This window comes from Chenopodium quinoa, unplaced genomic scaffold (genome assembly GCF_001683475.1).
Source record: "Chenopodium quinoa cultivar QQ74 unplaced genomic scaffold, ASM168347v1, whole genome shotgun sequence".
In the NCBI taxonomy this organism is placed as follows: Eukaryota; Viridiplantae; Streptophyta; class Magnoliopsida; order Caryophyllales; family Amaranthaceae; genus Chenopodium; species Chenopodium quinoa.
The window spans coordinates 526,759-548,026 of record NW_018745291.1 but is presented as its reverse complement, the minus strand read 5'-3'; the positions used below and the strand labels follow the sequence as shown (position 1 = coordinate 548,026).

At 34.4% G+C, this 21,268-nt stretch overlaps 3 protein-coding genes across 4 annotated transcripts; 2 read left to right on the top strand and 1 right to left on the bottom strand.

Moving 5' to 3' along the window:
* Positions 1–9,748: 9,748 nt before the first annotated feature.
* Positions 9,749–12,351, top strand: LOC110712194 (polyadenylate-binding protein-interacting protein 5-like). The gene is made up of 3 exons (XM_021890648.1): positions 9,749–9,922; positions 11,055–11,418; positions 11,570–12,351. The coding sequence occupies exons 2-3, from the start codon at positions 11,074–11,076 to the stop codon at positions 11,714–11,716; spliced, it is 492 nt and encodes a 163-aa protein (XP_021746340.1). The 5' UTR covers positions 9,749–9,922; positions 11,055–11,073; the 3' UTR covers positions 11,717–12,351.
* Positions 12,352–13,432: 1,081 nt separating this feature from the next.
* LOC110712250 (cold and drought-regulated protein CORA-like) lies at positions 13,433–14,040 on the top strand. The gene is made up of 2 exons (XM_021890712.1): positions 13,433–13,538; positions 13,817–14,040. Exons 1-2 carry the CDS (start codon positions 13,433–13,435, stop codon positions 14,038–14,040), a joined length of 330 nt encoding a protein of 109 aa, XP_021746404.1.
* A 611-nt stretch (positions 14,041–14,651) lies between these two features.
* On the bottom strand, positions 14,652–20,313 carry LOC110712144 (RNA polymerase sigma factor sigA-like). Of its 2 annotated transcripts, none has more exons than XM_021890575.1 (10): positions 20,096–20,313; positions 18,348–19,082; positions 17,747–17,945; positions 17,553–17,645; positions 17,055–17,183; positions 16,707–16,760; positions 16,540–16,617; positions 16,100–16,162; positions 15,307–15,419; positions 14,652–15,065 (listed from the first exon to the last, which is right to left on the bottom strand). In XM_021890575.1, the coding sequence occupies exons 2-10, from the start codon at positions 19,010–19,012 to the stop codon at positions 14,957–14,959; spliced, it is 1,503 nt and encodes a 500-aa protein (XP_021746267.1). In that variant the 5' UTR covers positions 19,013–19,082; positions 20,096–20,313; the 3' UTR covers positions 14,652–14,956. The 2 variants fall into 2 exon arrangements, with proteins under 2 accessions (XP_021746267.1, XP_021746268.1); XM_021890576.1 differs by having other exon boundaries at positions 18,348–19,004.
* Positions 20,314–21,268: the final 955 nt, after the last annotated feature.

The following is a 21,268-nucleotide window of genomic DNA, read 5'->3' as shown; positions in this document are numbered from 1 at the left end:
TATTTTCGAAAATTAAATTTCAAATTTAAAACCAAAAAAAAATTAAAAAAAAAATATATAGGCGGCGGCGCCTAGCCCAGACGCCACTACCACGGCGGCAGCGCATTGGCCAGACGCCGGTGCCGTGGTGGTGGCGCCTGGGCCAGACGCCACCGCCACCGTCACGGCGTCTAGCCTAGGCGCCGCCGCCGTGGTGGTGGCGTTTGGCCTAGGCGCCGCCGCCGTGGTGGTGGCGTCTGGCCTAGGCGCCGCCGCCGTGGTGGTGGCGTCTGGCCTAGGCGCCGCCACCGCCTCCGAACTTTTTTTTTTAATTTTTAAAAACAAAATTAATAAAAAATACCTTCTCGCCGGAAAACCGCTGTCCACCCGCCGCCAGTGCCGCCACTTCCTTGCCGGGCCGCCTCGACATCGCTCGGAAAGTTTTTTAGAGAGAGAAAGTGGAAGTAGAGAATAGAGAGAAGAAATTGTGTTTTTTACTTTGAGGGCAAAAGTGACATTTCACTCTAATTTTGTGGGCTTTATGTGGAGATTTGCGGGCGATGTTTAGCAATCCACTATAGATTAACATGCCTATTGAAACTAAGCCTAAACATCAATTCTCATCTCGCGAATCTCGAATCAATATTGCAACACTCATACAATTAAACCTGCGCAAATCTAATTGCATAGCATTAAATCAATCAATAGGAAATTAACCAATCATCAATAATCAACAATAATAAATTACCCCTTCATATTATTCATGGATCCCCACAACCCTAAAAATAAAACTACTCACACATATTTAAAACTAAAATAATCAAAGTAATAAAATTAAACATATTTAAAACAATAATAATATAATTAAATAAAAAATAAAAATAATCAAAGAATAAAACTATGATTTTCGTAAAGCATGAAACCAAGAATTTAAGTCAAAGCATTAAAATAAAATCTTAACATCTAACTAAAGAACAAAACTAAAAAGCTAAACTAATCTAAGAAACTAAAATAAAGCTGCATAAGGAAAATCAAAATAAAACTAATTAAAATTAAACTCCCCCCAAACCCACCTACGTACTATCCCTTGTATACCCAGCAAAAGGGGTTTTAGTGTTTTACAAATCCTCAAGCCCAAGAAAGAAAATAGCCCAAAATCAAAGTCCACTTTACAAACCAATCAAACTCCCAAGAAAACCAAAGTCCACTTTACAAACCAATCAACAACCTAAACCCAAAATCAGCAAGCCCAAGAAAGGAAATAGCCCAACTATTGAAGCAGCACACATCCGCCCGATCGGGCCAGGCTGTCTGGCAGCGAGCTGGGCTTCTTCACGCGCGGGCTTGAGTGTTCTCCTTGGTATTGGACTACTCTAGCTTTGAGCCCAATCTCCTCTTTTGGACTTAACGATATTAATTTAGACCTTTTCACTTAATCGAGCCTTTAACCACCAAATTAAATTCCTCTAACTCGGTATTGGGCTTAAAAATATTTGGTCATAAAATACGATCAAACTCTAATGTCTTTGTAGTGGCTCACTAAACTCGAAAAGTATCATAATTCTGCAAATTCCTACAAAATAATACCAACTCTAAAAAACACCAGAAAACGTATATTAGTAATAAAAATAGCTCCGTAGAGTTCAAATAAGTACAAATATGACCGTGGGACGGGGAATAAAAATATATATAAAATAGATTTATCAATTGGATTGAATACTTAAGTATTTGATGTGGGTTTTGGTTTGGTTTACAATTTAGTATGTGGGTTGATTTAGATTCTTCAGTATTGATAGATGATATGTTCGATATTGTTGCTTTTTTTTTGGCAGCACAAATGCAAATTGCAATTGAAAAAAAAAAAAACAGTACAAGTCACAGTTTAAGCCAAAAAATATAAACAAATCAAAATTTTCTGAAATTTACAAATATGAACAATAGCATCCTAGCTCAGTCTGGAAGCACATGTGCAAGAAGAAACGTGATGACCGCAACTCCGGTGAAAACTCCACCTACAACCTCTCTACCTACTCTGTCCTGAAACAAACAATAATATATTATTATTATTATTATTATTATTATTATTATTATTATGATTATTATTATTATTATTAAACTTACCAAAGGTTGATCATAAAACAACCCTAAGACAAATAACGCCGCACCAAAAGCCACGGTAAAGATGACCCCGTACGCAGCGACACTCAACCTGTAAAAACAATTAATTATTTATATTTTAATAAAATATAATATATGCCGACTTTTAATGCCGTAGAAATCAGAAAATTAAAAAGTCTACCTGAAGAAATCTCGTAGCCTAAGACAGGTGGAAGGCTGTGGTGTCGGAGCCGGAGACGGGGTCGGAGGCGGGGACGACGGGGTCGGAGGCGAAGACGGCGGGCTCAGAGGCGGGGACGGCGAAGAAGTCGGAGCCGAGGAAGGCGCTAGAGTCAAGGACGGTACTACCGAAGGAGTCAAGTCAAGCAACAGACGACTGAGAAGAGGCTGGACATGCCAGAACGCTGCTGGGGCCAACCATCCCAGTCTGAAAAAGGTGTAACTCAGTCGTATCAGACGACTGAGAAAAGAGTCTGGTCGTGCAGTGAGAGCCTCAACGTCGACTAAACAAGAAAAAGCAAAAAAAATTCAATTTTAGTTTTGATGAAATTGTTTTTTTTTTAATCACTATTTCTATTGAAATAAACAAAATTAACATTATTGCCTACTTCTAAATAATCATATATCTATACTTAATTTAGAGGTGATCATTGGACGAGTCGGACCGAAGCTAAAAGTGCCTAATTCTTAGGTCGAAACTTTTGTGTCCAAACCCGCCCAAAATGGCCGAGTTGTGCGGACTTTTCAGGTCATTTTCGGATCGGGCCTAAAAATCAACTAAATATGCATAAAAAAGACATTCCCAAACTGGACAAAATAAAAATTGCCGATCCGAGCCCAACCCGATTTCGGGCTGAAAATTTTTGCCCAAAATCGGGCGAAGCCAACTTTAATCACCTCTGACTTAATTACAAAACACTTATTCTTACTCTAACGTTTTCCATCAAATATCAAATTATAATAATAAAAAAAAATAATAACAATAATTTCTACGCCGTAACGATATACACATTCACTTACACTACATATTACCGTATTTATTGACACTTAACATTATTTTAGGGCTATCACAGGCGCGATGGCTCAACTAATAAGATTAAATATTCCGGGATTATATCAAGGTAAATGATTTTTTTTTTTTTAGTTATAGTAAACATGCAAAACCAAACTAATTTAATAAAAAGCTTGGATATTCCATTCAAACAAATTTTAGTTTATAATCACAGAAAATTATCTAGTAACCTAAATAATGTAACAGCATTACAGCATGTATTTGAATAACAATTTTCCATTCATATTATCCGATTATAATCCCCTCTTTAAGAAATAATTTGCAAATAAACTGAGAGAGAAATATTACCGTCGTTTGGATTAGCGGCATCCAAAGAAAGAGTAGCAAAAACGAACACCAGCAGTACACAAATAGTCAAAAAAACGCATCGACATTTCCATCTTCAATTCTCACTAGAAATCGAAAAAAATGCAGAAATTATTGTAGAATCAATTACATGAAAACCAATAATCATAAAAACAGAGTTCCAATATGAATTACACTAATACGAAAACAGAGTTTGAAAGATCAAAAAATAATCTAAAAACATGAAGCTCAAAATTGTGCAGAAATTATACCTGAAACAAAATTTGATTACGAACGAACAAAGTAAATTCAACCAAGAATGGTCGAATTAAACGAAACTATGTGAAATTGAAGTATCAGTAGGCTGCAAGAAAGAAGTGAAGCGCGTGAATGACGAAGAATTAAGCAAAAACTTGAGTAGTTAATACGAAAACAGAGTTTGAAAGATCAAAAAATAATCTATAAACATGAATCTCAAAAATGTGCAGAAATCATACCTGAAACAAAATTTGATTACGAACGAACAAAGGAAATTCAACCAAGAATGGTCGAATTAAACGAAACTATGTGAAATTGAAGTATCAGTAGGCTGCAAGAAAGAAGTGAAGTGCGTGAATGACGAAGAATTAAGCAAGAGCTTGAGTAGTTGATACGAAAACAGAGTGAATGATCAAAAAATAATCTAAAAACATGAAGCTCAAAAATGTGCAGAAATTATACCTGAAACAAAATTTGATTACGAACGAACAAAGGAAATTCAACCAAGAATGGTCGAATTAAACGAATAATGTGAAATTGAAGTATGTTGCAAGAAAGAAGAGAAGTGCGTGAATGACGAAGAATTAAGCAAAAGCTTGAGTAGTAACAATGGCGAATAGGGTTGAAATGGTGAGAACGAGGAGAGAGAAAATGGGAGTGTGAGAGTTTGTTGTTGCAGAGGAGAGAGAAAGCGGGAAATCCAGTTGCTGTAACCGTTTTTAAGTGTGGGCTCAAAGAAAGGTGCCAAGTCAGCTGATACTGTTAGAGAAAGTGCCAGGTCAGCTGCTTGGAGTGATTATTATTATTTTATTATTTTATTAGAATGAAGAGAGTGAAAATGGAAGTGTGAGTTTATTGCAGAGGAGAGAGAAAGCGGAGGAAATCTAATTGCTGTAACCGTTTTTAAGGGTGGACCCGGAGAAAGGTGCCAGGTGAGCTGATTATTTTGAGTGATTATAAAAACCCCTAGAAAATCCCAGAAAATCTCCAATCAGCAACTCCTCAGTCAAATATATTGGGTTCAAATTGCTGAAACAAATGGGGTATACCCCAAGAAAAGGGCTAGGAAAGGAGGGTTCAGTGGGTCGAGAGGAGCCAATTGGGTTGGAGATACGCCGGTCGAGGACAGGAATGTTGGAGAAAGAGGAAGGTGATGATGGGGATGATGAGGAGTAAGAGGAAGTTATTACTGAAGAGCTATATTTTATTGGAACTATATTTGTTGGTATTAGTTGTTGAATTTTGAGCTGTTTGTGTTTAATGGTTATTCTCTTGTGTTCATGATTTATATTTAGTGGAGTAATTTGTCATCTTATATTGTTTGATATTGCCCAACATTTTGTTTTCTTAATAAAATTTGAATGCCAGTTTGCAGAGTCGAAATTGCAATGATTTTACAGGACCTTTTGGTGCAAATTATCGCGGTGTGGCTGTCCTCCACCAGTCCACCCTCTAAATTGATGTTGTTTAGACATTGTTATTTGCTTTTTATAAATTAAATGGGTGAAGACTTTTAAGGTTTAATGTTTTTAAGATATCTGTTTTTGGTTAGGATCCGTGTTCTTCTATCATACTTGTATCCTTGTTCTATTAAGCTAGGAACATTATATGTGCAAAGACATTCCACTTTTAAGTGTACATAAATCTTTAGTTTTGGTGAAAGCCGATTAGCCATAATGATTACCATCTTGCAGTGGATTTGTTATTTCACTTTCATAAGCTTAGTTGGGTGAAGACTATAAGCGATTTGGTTTATGTAGGTATTCTTGTATTGTATTGCTGATATCCTTACTTGAATCTCACTTGGAATTTTTCCTTAATTTCTACACATGGAGTTATGTGAATTGTGACCGGGTTCTATCTATGACTGTTGGATCCTGAAGGATACTTTGTGAGTATATCATGTGTTGTTGGGTTAATCACATATTCTATGTTTAGTTCTGTGTTAGGCGAAAGGGAATGGAATAACTGATTCATTTGATTTTTCTTTAATAAGAATAACAGATCAATCTTTTTTATATAATGAATAACTGGTTCACTTGAAAAGAGTTTGGTTTGTGGCTTCTTTTTGTGGCTGTAACTTCTTTTAACATGGTTTGTAGCTGTGGACTCATGGTCCGGAGGATTAAAATGTATGGTTATATGATGATGGGGGATTTTGATCTGTGTGGTACTCTGGTGTAATTCAGTTGAAATGCATGTTATGTCTTTTCTCCTCTCCTAAATTTCCCATCAATGTGAGGGTGTAAACTGTAAAGTTGCGGGAACCACATGCAGGGAAAGGATTTCATAGACATCAGAGTATCTAGTTCATCACTGTGAAAATTTTTCATTTCTCATGTAGTTATGTGAGAGAAATGATTGTTAGAACAAGGTAGTTTACTCATTCATGCATTTTTTTTGGGAGTGTATCTAATGTATATATTTGTATCTTATAGAATGGAAGAAATCATAATACCTGCAAAATCCATTGTTAGGGTTTAGTTATAAATTTTATAATCAACTTTCAAGTTGTGACCCAAAGCTTAGGGAGATTGTCATAATTTGACATCCATCATTACCAGGTCATGTCTCCAAAATATCCAATGTTAATGGATATGGTAAGACTCAGGCTGGCCTTGAGATGTATGATTTCATAAACTCGTGAACAATTAGATCTGCTCTAGAAGACATAGGTTAAGGCTTCAATGATGCCAATTACTAGAAAAAGGAATTGGGCAAGTTGATGTGGTAGATCTGCTCTATACACTCATTTGTGCTGGATTATTGATTGAGTTCTAGATTTTGAAATGGAAAGAATGAATAAGTTGGAGAGGTTTTTGTAATGATTGGCTGGCTACATACGGGGGGACCACTATATTTACAACAACAATAAAGCCTTAGTCCCAATATGATTTAGGGAGCACTATATTTAGGGGTAAAAAAAAAGTAACCTTGACAGTGTAAGAAATCCTACTGTTCTGAGCTTAGACAAATGGCAGGGCTCGAAAAGATGTGATTATTACACTTTTTTGAGGTTTATGGACCTTGATTATCACGAGTAATTAGATATTCAGCTTTAGCCTTTCTTGGTTTTGGCTAAACAAAGCGCCGTTGTAGTGAGCTACATAGATTTTCAGCCTGTTCAAGTGTTTTCAAGCAGCATATGAAGCACTTGCACTAGATTTGTGAGTCGTCCTAATTTATGTTGCAGGAACATTTCGTATCATGACTCAGACAACTTCGAATTTTGATAATGGCTAAGCGTGTTTTAATTTCAACGAGTTAGGTCATTTTCTGAGTCTAATTTGTTTTCACCTTGTTATTGGCAGTTAATTTGCACCATGCTAAAATAAAGGTTAAATGCATCGTTGTAGATTAGTGATCCTTTGACAATTGGGTGAGTTTTATGAAAATAATCTCCTGCAAAAGTAATAAAAGGTTGTTAGGTTGAAGCCATTAAAGGAGAGTGACATGCTATAGTCAGGGAAAGACGATAATAATTTTGGGACAACCCTAGTATAGAATTTATGAATTGTATTATGACTTGGATGGAGCTTACAGCTTGTTAATAGGTGTAATGGAAAGTTAGTCCATGACTATATGGTGCTAGAAAAATATTTTCTAGTTTGGAATAAGTTTTGGCTAAATAAGTTTTAACTCAAGTACAAGAGTCGAATCATAAGTAAATACAATTTTTAAAAGTGTAATGGTTAAAAAAGAACTAAATTGATAATACACCTTACATTTTGCTTTAGATGGATTCCTGCATCTTCCTTTTTAACTTACTCTTTGTTCTTGACTCCCATATCTTTCTACTGACTGCCACAAGCCATGGTGTGGCTAGTTGTGGAAAGAAAAGTCATGCTCATGCCTGAAATTTGAGTATTTTATTGTGTTAAGTTGATTTGAGTTTCAAATTATGCCTGACGCTTGCATTTGTGACTCGTTTGGCTCTGCATACCGATGTCAGTGATCTGCTAAGTATCATTGATATAGTGTATTATTATTTTATTTTTTTGACAAAGTCTATTATCATTAATGAATCGTAATGTTTGCAATTGATAAAATTCGTTTTCACATGTAGCTTAGGCTATGCCTGAGAGTGCTACTTACCAGGGCTGCTATGATTCTTAATGTCTGCAATTGATAAAATTATATGGCTGATTTTTTTTTTCCTCTTGCCTCGTGTATGTCTGAAATGAAAAGCCTCTATTCATGGTTGTTTGGATGGTGTGTTACAGTTATTTCTTTTTTACTATATGAATCCACTAAATGACAGTTCTGGTGTATCTGATACAGGATTTGCTAGAGTTGTTGGAGAAGCTTAGAGAAGAACATCACTATTGCCTCTTTTGTGGATGTCAGGAGTGTGCCTAAATCACTGTGAGGCCTTTTCAATATTAATATTGTTACTCATACAATTAAAAGGCAAACTGTAAGTTGCATCATTTGATAGCTAACCCCTGAAATTTACCTACCTTAATTTCAGTATGAATCCATGGAAGCTCTCCTCTCCGACTCCAACTGCCCTGGACTAAACGAAGATGACCATTGAAGTGATTTCTTGACAGCGTTGAGGGGCTAATTGCTGATTATGGGAATGTTCATTCATATCTTCTGTAAGACTGGGCAATTATGGCTGTGACTGCAAATTCTTGACCCGTCTCTTTATGCTGGTCAACTCATTTTAATCCATGCAATGCTGCTTTCTTGCAGAAATTTCTGAAGACCCAATTCATTAGATTTGGTTTGCTTAAAATATGGGATTTCATCGTATCAATGTCCTTGACTCCTTGCTTATTGGAGAGAGGGTACACCCACTTGCTGTGGTTTAGGTGGTGAAACGGAAAGCATGGGTGATGGTGATATGGTTGACATGGTGGCCAGACTGGATTGGGTGCCGGATTGCAATCCATGTAGGCATATAAGTATATAACCCGAGTCGGATGTTGCCATTGTTGATAATTTGGTAGCGAGTTGGCTACTGATGCATACTCATTGTGTTGCTTGTAAAATAGGAATGACTGAATTGTGCCTATTAACAGCCTCTCTGCAAGTTTCACTGTAGCTGTGAAGCTGTGCACTAGGGTTGAATATTGATGATGTTAACGTTGTAAACTGACACTTCCATGTACATTTTAGAAAACCACTTTTAATTTGTGATACAGACGAGAGTTACTAATATATTGAAAAAAAAATGTGTTGAGAAAATTTCAAGATATGAGTTGTTAAGAGTATCATTCTGTTATGCTGCTTTTTTAAAAAATTGTTTTTAAATTGGTCATGGCTACTTTTCTTTTTCTTTTTTTTCTTTTTTTTTTTATTATTATCTCTATGGCGACATTTTAATTTTCACATGAATACCTATACATAACATTAACAAACAACACACCTTAAGAAAATTAACCAAAAGTAATGGCATGTGCATCAAAGGGGCTAGAAGCCTAACTAGTTTATATTCATAACCAGACCGACTAATTTTAATTTCATACTTATGTCATAGTCCATTTTTTACAAATTATTTTTGTAAGGGTTGCATTAACTTTTACTTAGTGTTCATTGACTCCTTAATTTTACTGTCCAAGATTTGCATCAAAATACTCTTTCAAAATAAAAATATATACAAGTAATTTCTATATTTAAAGATACAATTTGAGAAGAAAAAAAAAGTTTATAAAATTCAATCCAAATAAAAATTTTAATCGGTGCATTACGCGGATAAAATCTAGCTCATTACCAGGTATGGAAACAATAACAACATAAAACAAAAATTTAATCTAAAAATATCAAATCAAAACAACGTAAAAGCGCAAAACCATTCCACACAAAACTTTTACGCTTTTTAAAATTTTATTTAGAGTATGTCGGGTGTGTTATGTTGAGGTGGTTGCCAAATACCAATAATTTGTAAAAATATATGACATCCACATCATGCTAATAAAATGGATTAGTGGTTGGTTAATAAAATTATGTAATTAAATTAAATAAAATTAAATGGTGGTAAAAATAATAAAATGGTGTAGTAGCCAAACGGTTACCATTATTCTCAGAATCTACCCCCTTATAAATTTGCGGAGTACGAGAATTCCAGGAATAAAAGTACCTTCATTATTCTCTTTCTCTCTCTTAAAGACCTTCCTACCTTTTCATCTTCGATCATCAATCGTAATCATCTCTTCATTTCTAGGGTTTGTTTTTCTCTTCGATCGATCAATCAATCGAATTATTGTGAGTACTTTCTCTCTTTTCTTTATTATCTTTTATCGTTGTTCATCATTCTTTGAACTATCTTTGTTTTGATTAACGATTGACTTTGAATTTTGTTTTTGGTATGATAGTTCTTTTTTATTTTATTTTGAAATTTTTGTCTATTTTTGATTGGTTATTTAGATATATGTATGATTGTATGAATGATCTTTTGTTGTTTGATCATTGTTTCTGCTTTTTGTTGCTATTGATTGTCGATTAATTGTTGATTGTATCTTTGTTTTGCGATTAACTGTGTTGAATTTGACTGGAAATGAGCTATTCTGCTGAGTTATTGGATTAATTTTATGCTGCCCTTATTTACATTGGTGAGAAACAGATTGATTTTGGGAATTTAAAGCTAGGTTTAATTTGGTAAGAGTATTTTAATGTTTTTGTGGAGTAGCTAGTGTATTAATACTTGCTACCTAATGAATACCTACTTTTTAGCTGGAATTAACGCCGTCGTTCTGTTTTTGACATTCTGGGGAATATTACTTGCTTAAAGAAAATATGGCCTGCGTGCTGACTTGTTTTGGTATTTGGTATCCACTCGAATGTTGTCGCGGCAGTTTGATGACTCGTAGCCTTTGTGCGTGATAATGTTTGTTACGGAGCTCGTTTCAGAAGTTTACTGCTCTTTCTAATCCAAGAAACAAGTCGCTTAAGTTGATTTGTGTTACTTTGGACATGATAAGAAATTAGAACTCTGTAAAAGTTGAAAGTACATTCTTATTGTATAGTGGAATTTAGTATTGCATTGGTAATATAACATGGAATACGATGCTACATTAATGTTATATAGTGACATTTCATGTTGTGTTGATATTGTAGAACGACTTGTGTTTTGGATCAAAAGAAATGTGTCATAGGAATTCTTTCTTGTCGTGTTGACTATTCTGTTCTGTATCGTTGAACGGGTATAACAGTTGTTAAAAGTTATAACAATATTGCATATTTCTTTTCTGCAGAAATGGAAGTTTGAAATTTGTATTGTTAGTTAGTTATTAGCCAATAATTTCACAGAATCAACCTTTTTTTATGTGACGTGGCTCATCGTTGGGCATTAAGTGTAAGTGGCCTCGGTTGATGTGTTTTTTTGCTTTTACTGCAGCACTTTCCTGCAAGTTGCCATGATGAAATCAAGCACATCGTCTTTGAATCCAAACGCTGCTTCATATGTACCAATCTCCAAGCGAGAGGTAAATGAGCATAATGGCCCTAAGACCCTTCCGAATGCTGTTAGTGTGGTTGGTCTCCCTACTAAGGATGATAACAAGTTGAAGAATGCTGCTGATGGTGTATCTTCCGAATGTTCTCAGGAAACAGACATCAAATTCATGGATGAAGAGTCTGAAATGGACCTAGCTTATCTACAAATGATGTTTCCTGGTGTTTCTGATCAGTCTATTGCTGATGTCTATTATGTTAATAGCGGTGACCTAGATTCTGCAGTTGACATGCTGACCCATTTAGAGGTATTTCTCTTGTTTTTGCTTGCATTATTACAAGTCTCTGTTACTTCATTATATAAATTTGAAAAAAAAAAAATTAATTGCATTACAACAGAACAATACAAGCATTTCTCAGCCTATTAATAACTTTGGTCACTGTTCTATCTATGTCCAGGCTGTTGATAATATTCCTGATGCTTTGAATATCAAACACCCCGAGACGCCTGCTTCTTCGAGTGAGTACTCAACTGCAAAGGGTGTAATTGCGACAGGTGAATCTAGCAGCTCTGCACGTCCATCTGATTTAGCTGTTGCTACCTGATCTTTCTCTCTGCAAATTGATTTACAACAGCAAAACTTAGTTACATTGATATCTGTGAATAGAGTGGGTATATGTGTGATAATTTGGATACTGGGAGAACACTGGTGCCCTTTATGTTTTTAGTTGTATAGCTTTTCTTCGAATAAGAACATATTTGTTCTTTAGGAGAGTCATTGCTAGTTGGTTTTACTGGTCTATTGGCTGTTTGTCTGAAAGAAATTGCAGCAAACTCTTTAACTTAGGTTAAATCTCAGCTTGTCCTTTAATGATAGTGATCTTTTCCGATTGTGTGGGCTTAGGAGCTCCACAGCAATTGGCAGAGATTGCTTTTTATCAAGTGTTTGAAATGTAGGAATGTCTGTGATGCCCATATCTTGTTACACGATGTAGCAAGTGTTTCTTGGTCTCATAATTTGGAAGATCGATTTTGCAAGAACCGTATGATGTTTGCTTTCAGCTTTGGTAAGCATTAAGATAGATTTAGCAATTTGGCTCCTTGGCCGTCTTTGTAATTTGGTCAAATCCCAGGTGAAATTGGGGCGTGTTCTTGCTTAACAGTGAAAAAACTTTGTTGTCCAGGATTACCTTGTGAACTCTGAAATGCATTATGAGTTTATGATTGTAACTTTGCTCTACATACATCCTCCTTTCTTTTTTACTTGCACCTTCTAATCCTTCTATGCAAGAAAAATAAATAATCATGTGGGATTTTTTTTTTAGATTTTCTATCTTAACTTTTTAAATATTTCACATAACTTTTTAGTACGTATAAATGTATAATTTTTCTAATGTTAAGTTGAGACATTCTTCACAAAAAATAAAATAAAATGGTAAGCTTGATTCTAAAAATGGTGAATTTTTGGGTTTTGTATGGTGTATACAATAATCAAAATGAACTATGCCATGCTTGGTTTTGCAAATTATTTAGTTATTGACAATTTGACATTGTTGGTTCGTTTTGTATAGGATCAGTCTGAGACCTAAGGAAATTTTTCTACTTAATCCAATTTGGTAAATATAAGTGGGGACAAAATGTACGACTGTATCATATATATAGCCGACGACTAATTTTAATTGTTACTCGTAATAGTCCTAATATTATTGGACTATATATAACAGTATAGCACAATGGCCCATCATTTCTATGTATAAAATCTATAAATACATTTATGGACTAATCAAATTAATTACGTGAATATGAAGTACAAAGTATAAAGCTTTAATATCTTTTGACAGAATAAAAACGTAAGTACGTAACATTTGCATAAGATTGAGAATTAAAATCTTGCTTTCCATATCAAAGGTCATGTGTTTAATACTTGTAATGAGATAATTGAATAACACATGCATAAAAATATATCGTAACAACGTCCTTTAATATTATACGATGCTTGTATAGATAATTTAATTTATCCCCTATTGTTACTGACAAAAACAAATAATTCTCCTAAATTTTATAACATTTAAATAACAACTGTACAATTCATTGCTATTGTCAAAAAAAAAAAAAAAAAAAAAAAAAAAAAAACTGTACAATTCAGACATCCCATTCCTTGTTCATATGGCTCCCGACTTCCTGTCTTTCCCACCGCAAGCATATTTGCCTATAAAAGGAACCAAACGTAGCTTCATATTTGCATCCACAACAATCTCTTCTACATATACACCCTTCATTGTTATAGAGATCGAGATCGAGATCGAGCTAAAAAGTTAAGTATGGCTTCGAAAACTTTACTTGTGCTATGCATTGTGGCTGTTGTTTTCGCAATTGCATATGCCGGGGAAGCAGCCCGAGAGATGGCTGTGGACTCTAACAATGCTGGTGAGTTTTTATGTATTTTGTTTACATGCTCGTCTATTCAATCTGCCAGTTTTTAATTATATAGTCGCGTTAATAGTGTAATTTGAACTAGTAATGTGACAACTAAATATTGACGTATTGTGACATTTTTCACACAAATATCTTAAATTAAGAGGTTATTATATTCAAAATATATTCCTTTTTCTTATGCATTTGGGCTTTGTATATCTTTGAATTAGTAACGTGACAATTAAATCTTACTTGTAACTTTTTCTTGATCCGTTAAAAATTTCATGTAGCTCACAACAAGGCGAACGGCATAGAAGATGCCAAATACGGTTACCCTGGCCGAGGTGGATACCCTGGCCAGGGCGGTGGCGGATACCCTGGCCATGGTGGTGGAGGATACCCTGGCCATGGTGGTGGAGGATATCCTGGTGGCCGTGACAGCTGCCGATATGGTTGCTGCGGTCGTCGTGACTACAACGGTATCTGCCAAAGGTGCTGCCCTCATCCTGTCTAAACTAGGATGCTGTTGATCCTCAAGATAAAGCCAAGTCACAGGACTAAAAACTTAAGCCTAAACAAATTGTTAATGGAACTTTAACTAGCTTTCAAGTGTACGTTCGTTACAAATAAAAAGCTTGATATGTAATGTAGTAATGCTGTTACGTTGCCTAGCCAACTATCGTGTTAAGTGTTCGTGTAATCGGGTCAATTTTAATTTTTATGTAATTGTGTTTAAATTTTTGCGATTTTTGTCTATATGAAACAAATTAATGTATGGACCAAGGACCAAACTACAACTGTTAAACGGAAAGTCTTGGTGGAGACCTTCTCGGGCTAATTTATGAACAGACTTAGATGAGACTGTTTCACACTAACGTATTGTGTGACATTAAAAATTGAAACTCGAAGCTTTAAAGAAAATACTGCATAAGAAGTCACCCCAATCTCACAACATGCAGCTTCACAATAAGTAGTTCAGAGACTTTCACAGTAGGCTTTATTTGGCCTTAAGATATCAGAGACTTCCCTTAACACCGGGATAATTACTACAAAATAGCATATCCAGATGCAAAAACATACAAGTATCCAACCATCTTTGTATCAAGATAAGAAAAGGGCAGAATGTATATAATCATATATATATAATATGCTTCTATTATATTAGGAAAAAAGATCTTGTATTAATACAGAAAGCATAAGTAGTTGTGCAGTGACCCCCTTACATACAACTATACATTATACAACAATCTTGTTGAATCTCAGAAACAGTGGATAAATTGTCTTGAAAATAGGAAGTGTTCAAGTGTAAGCCTCCCCTGACGGAAAACTTCGACTTACTGTAAGAAGTGAATGTGATGTTCATTTCTGTTATATACTTCATATATATACAGTCGATACGATCTACAATAGACTACGAATTGTATGCCGTACTAGTGTTTCACCAACAAGGCATCCATCCTTCGCTTTCTTGCAGCAAGTTTTAGTTTCTCCAACGCGACTAATCCAACCTGCCGGACTCTTTCTCTTGACAAACCAATCCTGAAAACAGAACATATGCCATGTAATATAGCAATTTAGCAAATGAAATCAAGTTATGTATGGAATTAAGAAAAAAAAAAAAAGGAGATTTAGAAGTTAGGATTGAGTTTAAATAACATACTCCCTCTGACCCAAAGAGTTAACGTAAGAGAGACACGAAGATTGAAGAAAACAAAGCCTAAAACTCTGAATCAAGGAGGGAGAGAGTGAGCTAATAAGAATGATGTATATTCCACCTCACCTTTTGCTGATTTCTTCCCAAGTCAGAGATTTTTCATCCAGGCCATAGTAAAGACGTATTATAGCTTTCTCTCGTTGCCTGAGTGTGGAGTCTATAAGATTGCTTACGTCTTGCTGTAAAGAAGGGAAGTCATTATGTTAATAACTGTGAAAAATGAAAGTATACATCTCAATGATCTTATGAATAGATTTTAAGAAGCCATGAGCACTGGAGGTATGGGTATAAGGACCTTAAAGTGTAATATGCATATCTCTGTAAACATATGATTCTCATACAGTTCAAAACTTTTAACTCAAATTGCCTCCGATGTTAGACTAATGCGGCTTCTGAAGAGAATACATGCATTACAATAGCAGACACTAGCATTGCTAGATGATATCTGATCATTATTCTACAAGAAAGCAAATTAAGAAGTGTGATTTACAACAAGATAGCAGGCTAACAAAGGGTCAAAAGCAATATAACCCATACAAGTGAAGTAATACCATTCAAAGCCAACTAACATGGAAGAATTTCAATTGATGAACAGGTCAAATAAATTGTTCAAGATATAAATTAGTGTTCAATATTTGCTCTTCATTCTCAAATTTACTTAACCAGCACACATTTATCCTTTGTTTTTATCATTCCTTTTTAAAGTTAGATAATGAGTTAGAACCAAGAAAAAGCTAGTAAGTGCAACCTGAAGTTTTGGATTGATCAATAGAGGTGATGCCATTAAGACTATTGTAAAGATAAGGACAAACAGGTATTTCAGAAACATGACACACATTGTTTAATCAGATGTAAATACCTTGAGTGTCCATTCATCTACACCATGCCATGGGTTATTCTCGAGACGATTATCCGCAATATACTGACAGCCAAGGAAAACAATTTGTTAAGATTATTAACAATAAAAATCAGATCAACCAAGAAAAAGTAAAATTTAACATCTCTAAGGATCTTTTAATATTTTTTAATATTTAAATAAAAAAAGCAGTATTAACTTCAACTTAATTTTTTAATATTTAATTAAAAAAAAGCAGTATTAACTGGTAAAAATCAATTTTTATATGTGGCAATGAGTAATTGCGTGTAACAAAAAACACTAGTGAATAAGTGAAAATCAGCTAGATTTTAAACATAGAAATCTGTTTGACGGAGAAAAATAACTTCAGATCAGAAAATCAAGTGATTAGATAAGGGTCTAATCGAAGAGCATGACTGCATCGTTTATCAGAATATACTTACACTATGATAAGTCTCTCCTGGGAGTCCATTTAAAGAAGGGAAGGCTTCCCTGTCCAATGACAAGACAGATCTGACAGCCTGCACCAATTATAAGTAAGAATAAGAACAAGGCAAGAGAAAAACACCACATTACATGCCTTATATTAATTACAGCAACTGATACTAACCTCTGTAGCATTCTGAACTTTTTTATGAGTTAAGTTTAAAGATTCAGCAATTCTCTGCAAAAAGTTCAGAAGGTTAACACAATATGTAACAGAATTTTTTAAAATTTTGCAAAGTAACGAGTATTAATTAGCTACTAGTTAAAATTAGTAAACATAAGGGAATAAGGGATTCATTTCAAGTTGTACTCTTCTAATTATAAACAAAAGTATCATGGGAAAAATTAGTGATATATACCACACACACACACACACACACAAAAAAAAAAAAAAAAAAAAAAAAAAAAAAAAAAAAAAAAAACAAAAAAATATATATATCTTCATCAAATACATTAAAGGAGAAGAGCTTACATCAATTGATGGATCTATCCCTTTCTCTTCAAGTTTATTTTTTGCACTGCGAATTAAGCTTAGTCTTTCATGGAGATGAGTAGGTAACCTCAAAGTTCTTGAATTTTCCACTAGTGCTCTGGAAACACCCTGAAGAAGAAGTCAAACCTTAGAGTGAAACCAGGAGGAGAAGATAAACATAGCCAGTAAATTCTGCAGTAGAATTGACAGGTAGATATACAGCTTCTTCAATTAACTATATCTCGAAGTAGGTATTCAAGTGTATAATCTACAATTGATCCATTAGAATTCTGTATTACTTCTGTACAAGTAGTTAAATGGATATTTGTACTCCAAGATAAGCAGAAAAACTCAACACGTGTATTAAGTTATCCACCATCAACTTCCATCAGAAAAAGCAGATTTATTCTCTAAAGAACAGCATAATAAGGGTTGGAGAGCTACATAGCAACTAACATGAGTAATCTACATGGCAACTAACATGAGTAATCCACTTACTTGACGTATCCACCAGTAAACATATGTTGAAATTTTGAACCCTTTGGAGGAATCAAACTTCTCAATTCCACGGAGTAGTCCAATCAATCCACCCTACATTGAATTTTTGATGAATTTCACATGAGTGCTGATGATGTACTAAATGAAGCATTACATAAGCAAAATTTAGGCCTAAGTTCATGAAAGAAAGTCACCTGTACAAGGTCAGCCATGTCAGCACCCATGTTCTCATACTTTTGAGCAATTGACATGACCAAGCGTACATTGCTCATAGCCAATTTTTCTCTGGCCAGCGAACACTCAATTAGTTTGGATCTTACTTCAGCACGGTTCATCCTTAAGGAGTTCGCAAGTTGCTCATCAGAAGGTTCACACCCTAGTTTCTCTTTCAGTCTGAAAAGACAATCAAAAGATTACCAAAAAAAATTCATAAATTCAGTAGAAAAGTTGCAGCATAGATGACATGAACAAACTACTGTTGCAAGCAGCAACAATGACCCCTAATTGCTAATATAGACTGTTCTGAAATTACCTAAGGAGATACAGTTTTTTATTATAATATTCATTGACATTTATATTTAATCTCAAACTGAGACATGAAGATCATTCGAGAAATAATGTTGTTGAAAAAAAGTACAATCCTATAGGAAATGCCAAGCTTTTTTCCAGCCTAGCTACATGTGAGTTGGAACAAAGGCCAGTGTATTTAGCCGTCTCAAGCAATATATTGTGAACAGTTTGTAAAAACTACAGTCCATAAGAAACCTTACAACTAGTGGTAGAAACATTAGCTACCTTGATTTATGCTCCTCCAAGGATAGACCAGCTTCAATCTTTCGAGATAAATTCACAACTTGGGAATGAGTCAGCAATACATCGTTTGTCATACCTCTCACATACCCTATCGAACGATTCTGGAGAAGCTCAGGACTTACGGTAGTCACTAGAGGCTTCTCTCTCTTGCTTTCTTTTGTGGATATCTTCTTTCCCTGACTTCTCTTCCTAGCATTTATCCTTCGTACTCGAGCTGGGGTTCCTGATGATGTGACACGCTCCTTAGAATTATTCTCCCTAAGCACATCATTCGTACCAGTGCGTTCAAAGGATAACTCCAACTGCTTTTCAAGCATAGACTTTTGAAGTAAAAGTAGAGCTTCCAGTGGAGTTTCAGGATCCAAAGTCTCCTCTTCTACAGGAGAAGATCTTGAAATCCATGGTTCAGTAATCGGAGGAATTGTCGCACCATCTACACATTCTTTAAGAGCCTTGACTGATGATCCTCGTTGATTAAAATTAGCTTTTGCAACAATCACATTCTTTGAGGGAGAAATCTGATGCTGTTCCCCAGTAGAATAAGAGAGCCTTTCGGTGAGATCAGAATAATAGAAAGAGGAGCTCAAAAGCCCTTTGCCAGCACTAAGCCCAACGACAGCAGCCGTGGCCATCTTAAGCCTGAACATGCAACACCATCAGAACATGGACTGCACACTCCAAAGCTCAAATGAATCACTTTGTTCCAAGGGATTTCCCCTACAATGTGCCCTCTCTTTGTTAGCCTTCTCTTCATATTTTTCATTCCTCCACTTTTTATTTTCTGATGTGGGGGGGTAGAGAGTGATACAGAAAATAATAGTACAACACGCAGCAACAACACCACAATCATAACCGCAATGCATAGACAAAATCACAACCAATATAACCAATTGACCTAGAGTGCATTCATACAAAACATTTCTTGACGCTCAACACTGAATTCCAAATCTGAAGGAACTCAACAGTTAAAAAAATGAAAACTAAGCACTAATCCCATCTTCAATACTACTTCCTAAATCATACAAATTGTTTTCTCCCAGATTATGACTTCTTCCAACACTTAAAAGTTACTCCGTAATTGACTAGTAGTTTTTTCTGCCTGTACCTTGTAAAGCCTATAAGGTAATTACACTTTATTGAATTGGAACAGAATGAGCAGCACATTTTCATAATTTTGTTTTCCCACAATCAATTTCAAATGATCGTTCTATATGTTTACAACAGATTTGGCCAATTCAACCTTGATCCTAACTCGAAAATTTTGCCAATTCAACCTTGATCCTAACTCAAAAATTTTCGGGTATTTCGGGTTCAGTAACTTATTTTTTTGATTTCTAGTTAATAGTCTTCTACTAGAATATAATTGGATTAATAAACAAAGAAACAACTTTAGGCTCTATTCAAATAAACTCAATTCAAAAAAAATTATGCAAGAATATAATTTAAACAAATACTTATGAAAACTATCAAAACTGCAAAACACTCATCAAGAATTTAAACAACACATTTCAGAATCAACCCAGAATTTCCAATAAACCAAATTCAAATTAATGCAGCAAATTTTCAATTTTTCTTTAATGGGTACTTCATAGTCAACCAACAAATCAATATACATATTGCAATTGAAAAACCAATAAACATTAAACTGTAAAACAGCAAAAAAAAAATAACAAAAAACCAACAAATGTAAAAGGGTAAATAAATGATCATATGATCACTTAAACTTTTACCTTATATATGAGTGTGTATCAAGATTCAGCTAACTGGAAGCTTAACAAAATTCAATCTCAGGGTGTCCACAGTTTAGAGATAGAAGAGAGAGAGTGTATGTAAGAGTAAAGGTTTGATAACGGTTTATTGAGCATAAGAAGAAGATTGAGATTATTTTATGTGTGTTTTGTTGTATTTTCTCTTTATTTTCTGTGGTTGAGGTTGTCCACGTTTATGGGGTATCAAAGGTTTGTGTGGGGGATAAAATGAGTTTATCAACTTAATGTCTTAATACACAAATGTATATTCTAGTATGCAACTCGAATGGAAAATGTCGTTTTATTTTTAAATTCAAAGTAATTTTAAAATGTCTGAGAAAATTATAATTATTTAATGAATGCGGCTAATATATTTTGAAACTTGTCTCTTTTATAATTTATCTTGGGTTAAGGATTTTGATATTGATAAGGCGAATAGGAGAAATTAATGTCCCAACATTAACATGAATTAGATTGACTGTTTTTGGCACACAACTTCTCTAATTTGCCCTATACAAGAGTGTTATTCACGATTTAAATGAAAATTTAAACCCCGAGTACTATACAGCAAAGAGCTATACTTAAAGCAAGTCTCTGCTAATGCCATGGCATTAAAGATGCCCTAGCAACTTAGCTATAGTATATCCTCTAATTATGACAATTGCAATAATGTAGGGATTAAGATTAAGGCTATTTTTATTGTGAAATCATGAAAGACCATACCAAGAAATTAATGTCCATATCATCTATTATTACTTATAGTTTTGAATATTAACTATAATTTTTTTAATGTTTGAATTGATTTATTGCATTAGTGGAAAGATTATTTTTTAAAAAAAAAATTATATACGAAAAGTAAAATAATTGAAAGAACAAAGAGAGTAACTAAAGTAAAGTCCGTTGCTTATATAAACAATTATTACTCCTAGTCAAAAAATAAATAAATAAATAAAATATTTACTCATACTACGTATTATTTTAGATTTTAGTACATGATCAAGAAACAATAGAATTGACAAATATAATTAGAGCTAGTGGTAAAAAGTTAAATAAATTTAAAAAATTAAAAATAAAAAGGTTACTTAGACATTAATTAAGATGTTAATATGAAATGAGGAAAATCTAGATAAATGTAAGTGGCACAAGCTTATTGGC